The 13,095-nt window shown below is 36.5% G+C and overlaps 1 protein-coding gene and 1 non-coding gene across 2 annotated transcripts in view; one reads left to right on the top strand and one right to left on the bottom strand.

The window, feature by feature from the left end:
* LOC145681311 (DNA damage-regulated autophagy modulator protein 1-like) overlaps positions 1–13,095 on the top strand; it is a 78,524-nt gene that overhangs the window by 25,853 nt on the left and 39,576 nt on the right. The window contains exon 2 of the mRNA XM_081752973.1: positions 5,707–5,785. Coding sequence (XP_081609099.1) covers positions 5,707–5,785 — 79 coding nt within the window. The remainder of the gene's footprint in view (positions 1–5,706; positions 5,786–13,095) is intronic.
* On the bottom strand, positions 10,418–10,501 carry TRNAL-CAG (transfer RNA leucine (anticodon CAG)). The gene has a single exon. It is a non-coding gene; the product is annotated as a tRNA-Leu (tRNA).

Raw genomic sequence — 13,095 nt, 5'->3', positions numbered from 1 at the left:
CGGGTATTGTTGGCAACGCTACAGTGAAAGACGGCAGATTCAGAACAGCAACTTCAACACCTGAAACTAATACATTACGTCTTCAATACATGGCACTGTATGTCGTGAATGGCTTAATACCACTGGCGCCGTATTTAATTCTGTTAATTGTATGACTCTTTTGTTAATAATATATTAGAACAAGACAATAGTCGTTGTCATAGAATATTACTATTATTATTTGAAATGAAATGAAATGAAATCTTTAAGTCTTACGTCCCACAGTTATGCCGGTTAGGCTAAAGGAGACGATGATTATGAGTAATGAGTGAAATGGTGGAATGAAGAAAGTAGGAGGAAACGGGACAACCCCGAGAAAACGGTGTTTGTCCTCCACAAAGTTCACTTGGCGGGGGCTGGGGTCGAACCCGGGACCTATTATTATTTGAGTCGGTGTGGCAGTACAGTGATAGAGTGTGACCTAGGGTTTGATTCCCCTGTAAAGTATGCTATCTACAATGCAATGAGGCTTCAGCAAATGCAATGCAAGTATATACTACTTCTTCTTCCTAATGAGCTGGATGGTAAACCAATGCAACTCTATCATAAATATGGACGTAACCATTTTACAAATTACTTGGTGAGCCTTCGCTAATATAACGCTACTACTTCTTACAACCTTTCGCTAACCTTATTTAAGAATTCCAAAGTGGAATAAGAGAGAAAACATATAATGACGATGATTGTTTATTTACACAAGCTATACATACAACAAAAGGGAATCTGTTGGTTACTACTCCTTATCTTCAATATTTAGGAAGCATGCTAAACCAGGGTCAAACTCTTTATGTTGAATGTAAATCAAGACCAGACTCTGTGTGTCATAAAAGTTAGTTCCAGAAATTTTAATTAAATAATAAAGATTTTGTTTGACTTACAAAGACCATTATATTAGCAACGTGATTTGAAGTAATACGCCAGGCATGTGATAAGCCTTGGGCTATATCGCTTAAATCTGTTTTAAGAGTGAATCTATCATTAAATTCTATTACTGTCTACTTACACGTTTCAGCCTCGTCTTGGAGGTTAGCTTCTCGTCTCATTTTCATGTCTCATTTTAATCGCACACTAATTATTGGCACTATAATTCCATGGATGCATCACGCCTTCCCCTACCAACCCTAGAGCAGCGATCAGGTTGCAGCCCACAACAAACCTCTTTGTGTGGTTACGGAGTCGGGATCGAACTTTGGACCTCTAAGAATAGCATCAGTGGTAAACCACAGCAAACCTCTTTGCGTGGCTATATAGAACGGTATGGATCTCAGGACCTCTGAGGTAGGCAACAGTCACGGCCCACAGCAAACCTCTTTGCGTGGCTTATGGAGCTGGATAGAACTGGATTGAACTCAGGACCTCTCTCTTCCGACCGGAGTCTGCTAGCCAAGAACTCGTCGTTGAACATGCAGCACCTTGGCCTACCCTCCGAGAACGACCCCCGTGATCTCAAAACCCGAAGTTTAAATATTGTTTGCTGCTCTAACGGTTTCTTGTTGACTTGTAGGAAAATACGTTTATTTTGTTTAATATTGGAATTAATTTTTTTATTTATTTTTTTTTTTTTCATTCTCGCAGTGTATATTGTCCTGTTCCTAGGTGATCATTACAATATATAGAGCTGTTTAGTTTGATCGTAAACCGGTCTGAAAAATGTATCTAAACCTTTTGCAAATACGGGGTGTTTCAAAACAACACATTTGGGAGGTGATTCCGGACACCAAGATAAGGCAAAAAGTGTAGTAACCTGGATGCACAAATGCTTCCTTTCGGAGTTATAGGCTCCCGAAAACATGACAAAATGAACTTTAAAGGTCCATTGCTCCCAAACTAAGTGACCTACCCTAGTCGGGTCAAGACTTTAGTTAGGAACTAGTATGTACCCTACGCAAATATCTAAGTTTCAGAATCCTGTGGTACTTCCGCAACAATTTTTATAGAGGTAGTTGGAAACTACTTCCAATCATATGTCCATAGCCAAACTCACTCTACAAAAATTGTTGCGTGAGTACCTTAGGATTCCGATCTTTTTGGATAGCGCACGTATTAGTTCCTAAGTGAAGTCTTGACCCGACTACGGTAAATCCCATAGTTTTGGAGCTATCAACATTTAAAGTTCATTTCTTCATCTTTTCGGCAGACCATAACTCCAAAAGGAAGCATTTGTGCACCCAGGTTGATCTATACTTTTTGTCTTATCTTGGTGTCAGGAATCACCGCCCAAACGTTGTCGGTGTTGTTTTGGAACACCCTATATATAACAACTACATTGATTACTCCGACACAATTGAAGATGCACTAAACCATGTTATTTGCTATGTTTTATTCCCTATACATGATGTTTGAAGCAGCAAAAATATTTTACTTTATTCTTGGTTACATTTACTAACAATTTCCGCTAGCGATTTCGATTTGTTTATACGGAACATGAGGAACGTCTCAAAAATAAATTTACAAAGCATATTTAGCAATAATAAGGTGTAAGGATCTGAAAAGATAGGGGGAAGCATGGCGTTACGCCGTCCCCGTGCTATCTTTGCCCATTGTTTTGTTTTTTTTTTTAAGTGGAGGTATGCCATAGACACTTTGGAAGTGGGGTAACGGCGTCTTCCCATGTTCCCCTTACTTTTACCCCTGCGAATAATCATGTGTTATATTGTACATAAAGAAGTGTACATTGTGTGCTAAAGTCAACAGTTTAATTTGCAACATAGTCGGTAAGATGAATGAAGCATTTTACTACCTTGTCTAAAATAAGTGAGGTCCTGACTGTTGAGGGGGCGCTGCACAGCTGTTTCCGACGAGTCTAGGAAAATTCGGTGTACAGAAAAATCGGTGTACGGAAAACTCGGTGTGGGGAAATTTCAGCGTAAGGTAGATTCGGTGTAATACATATTGAATATTATCACTTACGATAATTTACGACACTTCGTATTGTGAAAACGAAAACCATAAAATGTAACGAATAAAATGTTATTACCTATTTCAAGAGAAGCAAATTTATTTTATTTTATTTTATTTTATTTTATTTTATTTTATTTTTTATTTTTATTTATTTATTTATTTATTTTTTATTTTATTTTATTTTTTTTTTGCCTCTAGTCCAATACCTCTTGCATGTCTTTTGCGGGGTATTACTATAAATTACTTTTCACCACACAATGAAGTGACACTTTTTGTCACAAATAAAACAATTTCAACTTTAAGTTCAGAGAATAGTTATAGAAACAATTAAAAACACCTTTCATATAGTACATCATAGAACATATACAGAGTAATTTTTTAAAAAACTTACGGATTTCATTTGGGTCTAGAATTTCTAACTGAAGTCCGATTTTCATGCGGTTTGTAGCAAATGATAAAGGAACGTTGGGAGATTTATGGAACTATGCTTACTGGTTTAAATTCATTTGGGGTAATATTGGCCACGCCTCTAGAAAAATACCAAATATTCGCCAGTGTACCTTACAACTGGAATTAGGTGAGGTGCGGTGTGGAGATTTGAGTTTCTTCGTTAGATGGCAACCTCGCGACGGATAATAAGAAACAGGAAATTGGGCCACTGTATTTGAGAATTATGCTGTGCTACTGTATCAATATGGTAAGGACATAGTTACAATAATGTACTTTTTGGAGCAACGTGATTTTTTCGTTAAAAAGTTTTTGGAGAACAGAATCTGTTGTTGCTACGCAAAGGGTAGTTACACGCAACTTTGCCTCACGTTCTGCTCCAGACAGGAACATAATATGGTCGTTAGTGAATAAATTACAAGAAACAGGATCGCTTCTGAGTGAGACAGAGAAGCATCGGACCCCGCTGGCGGATGTTGTGGAAGATGTCAGTTACCGACTCTTTAAGTCGTGCAAGAAATCCCTCTGTCGTTTATAGCGAGAAACCGGCTATAGCTATTTAACATATTATTTATGTGTTACCACTAACACTTAAATTGTATTCTCACTAACACTTAATTTGTATTCTTCAATTTCGCTTCAAATGTCCAATATCTCATTCGAACTGTAAGGTACACTGGCGAATATTTGCTGTTTTTCTTGCGGCCTGCTCGATATTACCCTGGATGAATTTAACCCAGTAAATATAGCCCCATAAATCTCCCATTCTTCCTTGATGATTTGCAACAAACCGCATGAAAATCGGACTTCAGTTACAAATTCTAGAGCCGAATGAAATCCGTGAGTTTTAAAAGAATCACTCTGTATATACATATGTAAGATGCAAAAATGTATTGATCAAAAAAGTCTTAGTGGAACGTGCAATATAAAGCAGGATGGTTTTATCAGATAAGAGTTGTACAAATAGTTGACTTCTCCTCCATTCAGACACTTGACTCCTTATTGACTTCTCCTCCAATCAGGCGTAGATATTTTAATTGAGGCATTTATTTTTACACATTTGAGTAACATAAATAAACTAGGCCTATGTTGTTTTTGAAGACTTTAGACTTAAATATTTATAAAATAGACATAAAATCATTAGAACATTTTTGAAAAATCTGTAATTTTCAACTTTACCCGTCCAGTAACCTACATTTATTTTTGGAAGTAGAAAATTCTAAGAGACACTCTCTAAAACAGCATAAAAACTGTTTTAAATTAAATGTCGATTGGTAGCGATGGTCTCTTTGCTAAATCACACGAACGGACATCGAAAAACGAATTTCTCGTCATGTAAGGGCCATGAAATGTTAAAATCCGTCGAAATGTAGAATTCAAATTATTTCAGGAACACAACTTTTAAAATTTGTTATAGTAGACAGTAAAAGTAAGTTCTACACATAGTTTGAAATTAAAACTAATACGCTCCTTTATCTTCAAACTTAAGTTTCTAATGAATTCTACGGTCTACTACAACAAATCTTTCTTTACACCTAGCATTCCCCACACCGAATTTTCCGTACATCAAATTTTCCGTGCACCGAATTTTCTTACACCAAGTTTTCCTACACCGAATTTTCCTGCTCCCGTTTCTGACATCTTCACCACTTTGGAATATTTTCTCCCTAAGATGTTCTTTCAAGATCAGGAAGAGATGATAATCACTGGGCGCTACATCAGGACTATACGATGGATGTTGCACACACACCTGCACCGAAACAGTCGCAATAGTTCTTAAGTGCTAGTGGTAATATGTGGACAAGTATCATCATCCAGAAATATTACATCCTCTGACAGCAACTCAGAGCATTTCTGGCGAATGACAGCTCGTAAGCGCCACAATATTGCAACGTCAAAACAGCAGTGTAATGCTGGATCAACAGTCAGGACTTCGTATTTAACGAAAGTTGCCGACAGATTCGTCTCACGTTACCCAAATGCCTAGGGCCTAAATCGTCTCGGGAACTATGTTTAAAAAATAAAGTGTTAATTGTAGCACACAATCTGCATTGGTTTATACACAACATTAAAGATGATTATCGCCAAATGCCCTGTAAGCTTACCCTTCAGATACCCCTCGTAATACAGAAGATCAAGGGAAATACCACCTACTTTTCGAGAGGCGATTACATCACATGTTGCAAACTAGGATTTTAAATTTTTCTCTGCTCATTATTTCGTTGCAGACAGAATTTCAGCTTGATTACAATAAACAGATTACAAAGTAATTGATAAAAAGGGAAGATTGTAATTTTTAAAATTCTTTTTTCGTTTCAGGAGGAACCACAGTGTACAGTAAATTATACCTGATTCCTGTGTTTATGGCCAGCTCTTTCTGTGTCTGTTTCACAATTACGTAAGTATATCTAACAACTAGTAATGGAAGCTTTTTTAAAGCACGTAAGTGGCTAAATAGTGAACATTTGTGTTTTCTGTACCATGGTCCAGAGTTCGATTTCCATTACAAAGCAATTTGCTTGGGATAAAATATAACTCGACTGATGATTCGGATATCACAAAATTCCTCCTCAAATACTCTCAGCACTGGGAAGGAGCTTCAAATTCCAACGATTAATAAAGGCCTGCAGCTTTAAATATAAATTAATTTAAACGCAGATATCTGAGAGAAAAAACTTTCGCTAAGGAAAAATAAGTAGCTCTGTCAATTGTATGGAACACGAAAGAATTTGTTTTTAATGGATTATTTCTTTCTCAATTAATATTGAAGCCGGAAGTAGAAGAAGATTTGTATAACTTCTTGTTTTAGCAGCCAGATTTGAGAAGTTGAGGGAACATATTCCTACGATGCTTGATTGATTTCAGAAAACCGCTTTTCGCGAATCGCTATCTATCATCGTTTTTACTCTGTAGCGATCAACATTAACCTCTTCAGTCCCCGTGTCTCCTGTAGGAGACATAACCATAGTACGATACATTTTTGACTCACTGAGTCCCAATGTCTCCTACAGGATACATAGACCCCCCCCCGACACTGGTAACACTATAAGAACTACAAAACTACTGAAAGCAAGGCAAACACTGCAAGAACAAGCCAAGGCTATAGATGGAAACAAAGACAGAAATACATAAAATTCTCACAAAAATATGATCAGGACCGAAGAGGTTAAAACCAGAAATGGTCGTTTTCCTAGGAAAGCGAAATTATAACATTGATTGCTTAGGCATTAACTTATCCATTTATCCTTGAACTGCCTCAGCGATTTATCTTTTGTTGATATTTAAAGAAATGTTGCATAATAATTCATGACTATTATATAATATAAGGAAGTAATGAATATATAACTGAAAATATAGTGTATACAACTCGTCATTTTTATTAAAATTCATTCTTTATAAATGTCTTAAATCCTTACCTAAGTATTCTGCCATTATTTGCAAGTCTCTTGTCTCAAACTGAGAAATTTCGATACTCCACAATCCGCAGGAAATCTTGCTTTCACGTAAGATTTTTCGAATGAATACTGCCCATCAGCTATAGCGTCCTTTGCTCTTCCCTCTTTTTCCTACCTCCATAATTTTTATCTCATCCGTCACAATACAGTTCCTTCCAAGGGGTTTCTCTTCCTCTTTCTAATTCTTTCTATATCTCTATAACGTTCTAATTAGTTTTTCGTTTGATCCATCTAATTTTCTCAATTCTTCTCCACACCCACATTTAGTAATAGTTCAGTCATATCTGTAGTGCCTTTTCAAAACTCGCCTTACATATTTAAGTAAATTTTTCAGAAAACGTAAAAAAAAGATCCTTGTTATTTTATATCCCTACCCGTCACAAAACGTCGCCTCATTACTCGAAATGGATAAGACAAGTTTTCCACTGGCACTGCTTGGAAATATAACAAGTTTTGCATCAGCAACCATAATTCAAATTGGAATTATTGTTATTTGTAGCCATTTTTTCACAAGAATGACATGACATTTGAAGAGAGCATATCCAACATTACTGAATTCTGTTAACTAAAAGATGAAAAAAAAAAAAAAAAACAGGATAAGACGAGTTTTGAAAAGTCACTACTCTTATATATCTTATTGAATAGTCCATACCAAATATTTGATCCGTCTTTTTCACAGCTCTTTAATCAAAAACCTACAAAATATCTATAATATTGTTTTATTAATAAATAAATTTTCTAATAATATAAATAATTAATTATTTGAATAATGATTAAATTATTTTAATAATTATTTGTGTCTTGAATGATCTTTTCAATTATTATTCAAATAAAGAATGAATGCCTGAATATGTGAAGGTCAAAAAAGTGTTTGCATACTGATTTATATAACTATCCTTTTTTAACATTTAAATAACAATAAATATTTATACTACTTGTAGAGATAATTAAACAATAACAAATGTGTTAATAGTTATTTGAAAATTAAGAAAATTTTCATGAAATTATTATAAGAACAAACGAATGTTTGGATTGTTATTCTAACAATGATTAAATATCCAGATAATTATTCTAATAAATATAAATTTCAGTAATCGCTGTGATAAGGAAAAACGAATTTGGAATAATTGTACAATCACGTGTTTTAATCACTAACGTATACAGATATTCATTGAGAGCGGTTAGCAATAGTCAAGTTCATGCTACTGATATTATAGAGCCCTATTATATTTGACCGCTGATTGCGCTACCGGTGGCGCAACCAGTAACGTAGGGCGTGGCGGGGCATTGAAGTATACAGAGCCCATTACACTCGGGCAACTGGTGGCGCCAGCAAGATATCGGTGGATGGCTGGTGAACGAGTTCAGCAACTGCCCTAGCAACCATTGGTGGCGCGGAACACACTTTGGGCATTGTTCGTAACGTAGCGTATTACACCAGAGCACCAATAGCAGGTTCAAGGGATGTCTGATAATAATCGGTGCTTGCTCTGAGACTCATCAGACCTCAATATATTGTCACTCTGTGTAGTGTTGGTTGTTTCTTTTGATTCGCTAGAAAATCGCAAGTGAAATTGAAGGTGGTCACGGAAATGCAGTTAAGTTAAAAATTCATTCGCAAGGACAAGCGACTGGACATTTCGATGCCTAATAGTTTACAAATCGATGACTTTGACATTCGAAAGTAATTTAAAAGAACTTAGTGTCGTCTGCACAAAGATCATTCAATAGTGTGTAATACAGCCCTTTATCTTCCCTTGACATTGATATTGGATGCATGTACACTTTCTTCTTTCTTCGACTCCTATTTGTCATCAAGAGGGCAAAGAGAAGCATGCTTTCACTAACTGAAGACATTTTCTTGTGAAAATATTCGTCTTGTTTTAGTTCCGCCACTGGTGGGCGGTGCGCGAGAATGTGGCGTAGCAACCAGTTGTGCTACCGGTGGCGTAACCAGTGACCTAATATAATAGAGCCCTTAAACACAATAACAAACACTGGTATTCAGTAAGAAGGGTCACACACAAGTTTCAATTTCGTCCTGTAGATGGCAGCCGGGGGAGGACATTTGTTGCCATCTAAGGGCAATATTTGTAACTTCTACATTTGTTTCAATAGAAGAAAATGGAATATGGATAGCCACCGTTAAAATCACCGTTATCTCTGAAGACATTAACGGATTGATCTCACTAACGAAGTAGACCGAGATAATTGCTCTACTTATCTATGGCAGAAAAAAAAAAGAATTCAAAAATTCGCTTTTGTTCAAGAGTTATCGAATGAAGAAACGGACGTATGAGAGTCATCGTTACCTGTTAAAATGTTAACGAATTCACTCGATTAAAGCTCTGTAGCTATATATTGAAAGAAAAAAACATTTTCGTTTTCAAGAGTCATTGTGTGGAGTAACGGACGAATGTTCCAATTTTACAATATTATAAGTTCGACTTGCACGATCCTCATAATAATGGTATGTAAATGCATATTGCATTTGCTTATTTCTTACATATTGAAAATAATACTTAAACTAGATCAGTGCCTTCAAATCGTAAAATTGTCTGCACACTGTAACGCACGTTACCACAGGTCGTAACATCTATATTCGAGTTGGAACTATTTATCATTACGACATCTATTAGCGCTACCTTTTTATCATTAAAACATTTATTAGAGTGACTGCGTATCATTAGATGCGGTAGATCATCATGGAAACGATAATCCGCGAGCACTGTAAAATCAGGATCATCAGGGGGAAGTGTATCGGAGTGAAGAGTAAAGATAACGTGTAGATAACATAAAATTGTTGCATGTAAGCAACACTTGACGTCACATAGTAAAGTAGTTCCTCATACCGTTGTACATAAGAACATACCTTGTGAAACGATACAAAGTTTTAAACGCTAGATCAACGGAAAGTTCGGACGGCCACCATTTTCTACATTTTTCATCCGATTTGACCTGTTGATTCTCTTATTCCATTCAGCTTACCCAAAAACTATACATAGTCACTTTACATGCCTATTTCAGGCAACAATGAAACTCCGTTAATTTCGGCTTCCCCCCTCAAAAAAACTTCCCCTAGAATTTTTATGGACTTTTCGGTTTCGTAACCCTCATGTCTAAGACGACGTATTATTAAAGTTTCTTGGATATACGAATTCTTCATTTCTAAAAGGATCTTTTGCTTGTACATATTCAAAAATTCGCAAAATACTGGAACACCAGCCTTCCCCTTATTCCTCTATATCTCCGGAACAGCTGAGATCGAGGGTTTTTCCCTCTAATGGGTTTAATTGAACACAAAAACACTTCGTTTGCGCATAAACTCGTCCACAATTTCGTGTCACACTTGAATCGGTTTCCTTGTGAGTGATATATCTAACAATTAATAAAGATGTTTGTTTACTTCTTCAGTTCAATTTGAACATTTGCTTGGGGTGAATGCCATTTCTGATTTAAACTCCTTTTCGGAGACACAAAATTGATCTGCTTATGAATACGAATTAATTATTAAAATAAATTCAAGCACCTGTCTATATAGTTAATTCAAGATAGTCGAAAAAGAAAAGGCAGATTGTCAGGAGTGGTATTCGAACCCACGCCCGTAGAAACGGACTGCGACCTGAACGCAGCGCCTTAGACCGCTCGGCCACCCTGACTTTCGCTTTATACTTTCACTCTTAAAAATCAGGAAAGCAATTCATCAGTTTAATCCATGGTTCTCAACGTGGCTTTTAACGTTCCTAAGGGGAGGGGGTTAAACATAGAGGGGCGATTGGGAAGCGATGTACTATTTACGGGGCATTTGATGGAAGGAATATAAGGGAAATGACGGCTAATATAAGACAAATAATTTTCTTTCACTATATACAGGGTGTTAATGAACTATACCGACAAACTGTCAGAGGTGATTCCTCACATCAAAATAAGAGAAAAAGTTCTTAGGGCCTGTGGCAAATCCAAAAGTGCCTATTATGTCAATTTTCAATAGGTGTACAGGGCATTCCCTACAGGGTATAATTCTCACATATACTGTCATTAGAGTTTTCAGGTATACCATGATTTCAAGGAGGGTCCAAAGTAGGCAGAAGGTAAGCCTTGACAACAATAGACATCTAGTGCTTCGGAGGGAAGTCGGAAGTGTTAGGAACCGGCAGCTTTTTTTTCTGTCTGTCCGTGTTTGGAATAACGTGTGATGTGATGTATTTTGTCACGGTATATTTCACGTTTTCTTCATTTATAAGCGTGAAAGAAAACATCGCACCATGCGTTTCCCCGAGTACGAGAGACCGTGCTGCTGACGATCCTTAACACTTCCGACATCGGGCCAAAGAATTCCGTGTTCACTGCTATCAAAACTTATCATTTGCCTCGTTTGGACTAATCATAAAGTCAGAGCATATCTCAAAATTTGGTTGATGGCATATCTGGGAATTTCACCCTGCATGAAATACTCTGTACACCCATTGAACATTAATGAAATATGCATTTTTGGATTGCGTATGCGTGACTTCCTTTTCGCTGAGAAGGACCACCATCCACAGTTTCTGGAATTCGAAATAAGACCTCTTGAAATTTATCTTTTTCGCGATTTTGGACAGCCCTAGCTCTGAAACTATGCATTTTTCGCCATAGGTCCATATGAACTTTTTCTCTTATTTTGATGTAAGGAATCACCTCTTACATTTTGTCAGTATAGTTCACTAACACCCTGTATATTCTGTCTGACATTATAAAAATCGAAGCAAATTTTCTGGTTCTCAGATCGCATTGTCCAAGTCTTACGTTCAGGTTTGTCCGTGGGTGCTTTGGGTTGAGATTACGCAGAGCGCTCAGGATAATCGCATTCATCCGCTAGGCTGAAAAGGTTGAGTACCACTTGATAAACATATGTCTGCGTGTAGGTAGCACTTTTAAAACCAAATATTAAAGACAAATTATGGCATAATTAAAATAGACGCAAGAAGTGATATATATATATATATATATATATATATATATATATATATATATATATATATATATATATATATATATATATATATATATATAGACTGAAAGTATTTGAGAACAGGATCCTGAGAAGAATATTCGGACCCAAGAGGAACGAGAATGGGGAATGGCGGAAACTTCATAACGAGGAACTACATAGTTTATACGGTTTACCCAACATTGTTAGGGTCGTCAAGTCTAGGAGGCTTAGGTGGGCGGGTCATGTAGCTAGAATGGATGAAAGTAGAAACGCTTTCAAAGTCTTGACTGGAAGACCCATAGGAAAACGACCATTAGGAAGACCTAGGCGCAGATGGGAGGATAATATTAAGATGGATCTCGCAGAGATAGGAATACAAAGTAGAAACTGGATGCAATTAGCTAAGGATAGAAGTCAGTGGAGAGCTTTTGTGAACGCGGCACTGAACCTCCGGGTTCCATAGGCCATAGAGTTATATATATATATATATATATATATATATATATATATATATATATAGGATGAAGGCATTTTTACATTTTCTTTCTATTTCATTTAATGTCGTAATGAATAACCATTATTATTGTAATGATTTGTTGATTTTAGTTTAACGTCCCTTTCAGCAGCGAGGCTATATGAGACGTGGACCTACTGATTAACGTGGAATCCGAACCACATGAGCTCCCGCCGGGAATCGAACCCGGGTCTTATTATTGTAATGAATAACCAATAAGTCATAATAAATCAAAATTAAATTAGCTCCTTCGAGGCTGTGTGGTTAGCTTAGATGTCTTTTCCCCAGGAGGTCCTGGTTCTAATCTACGTTAAGATGTAGGTCCATGTGTCATAAAGGGACGCTAAACTCCAATTCTATCGACAATCAAAAGTAACTGTTTGAAACGTTTTGAGGCATCGATTGATCTAACCAACATGAAATTTTAACTGCATGAATAATTTTACATGAATGGCAAATCCATTGCAATTCCAAACTCTTTACATGTCAGACTTTCGCAGATCAAAACAAAAATGTTTGGCGCTATCTCCCTGGGAATTTGCACTTATATTTATTATGAATTCCTAAGACGTAATATTTCTTTTATCAATTTTCAGCAAATGAGCAACGGTGAAACTGTTTCTTAATCATGTCAGACAGACAAACACATCCTGTTGGCTATGAATCGAAGCGTGACTTGTTACTCACGCGTCACACTTATAAAAGTGATAAAGGAGCGATATCAGCTTGTTTATTTCTATCAGAGAAAAAAATAATAACAAAAAAAA

This window comes from Thermobia domestica, chromosome 3 (assembly GCF_964235325.1).
Source record: "Thermobia domestica chromosome 3, izTheDome1.hap1.1, whole genome shotgun sequence".
Classification (NCBI taxonomy): domain Eukaryota; kingdom Metazoa; phylum Arthropoda; class Insecta; order Zygentoma; family Lepismatidae; genus Thermobia; species Thermobia domestica.
The sequence above is the reverse complement of the archived record's forward strand: the minus strand, read 5'-3'. Positions and strand labels throughout refer to the sequence as shown.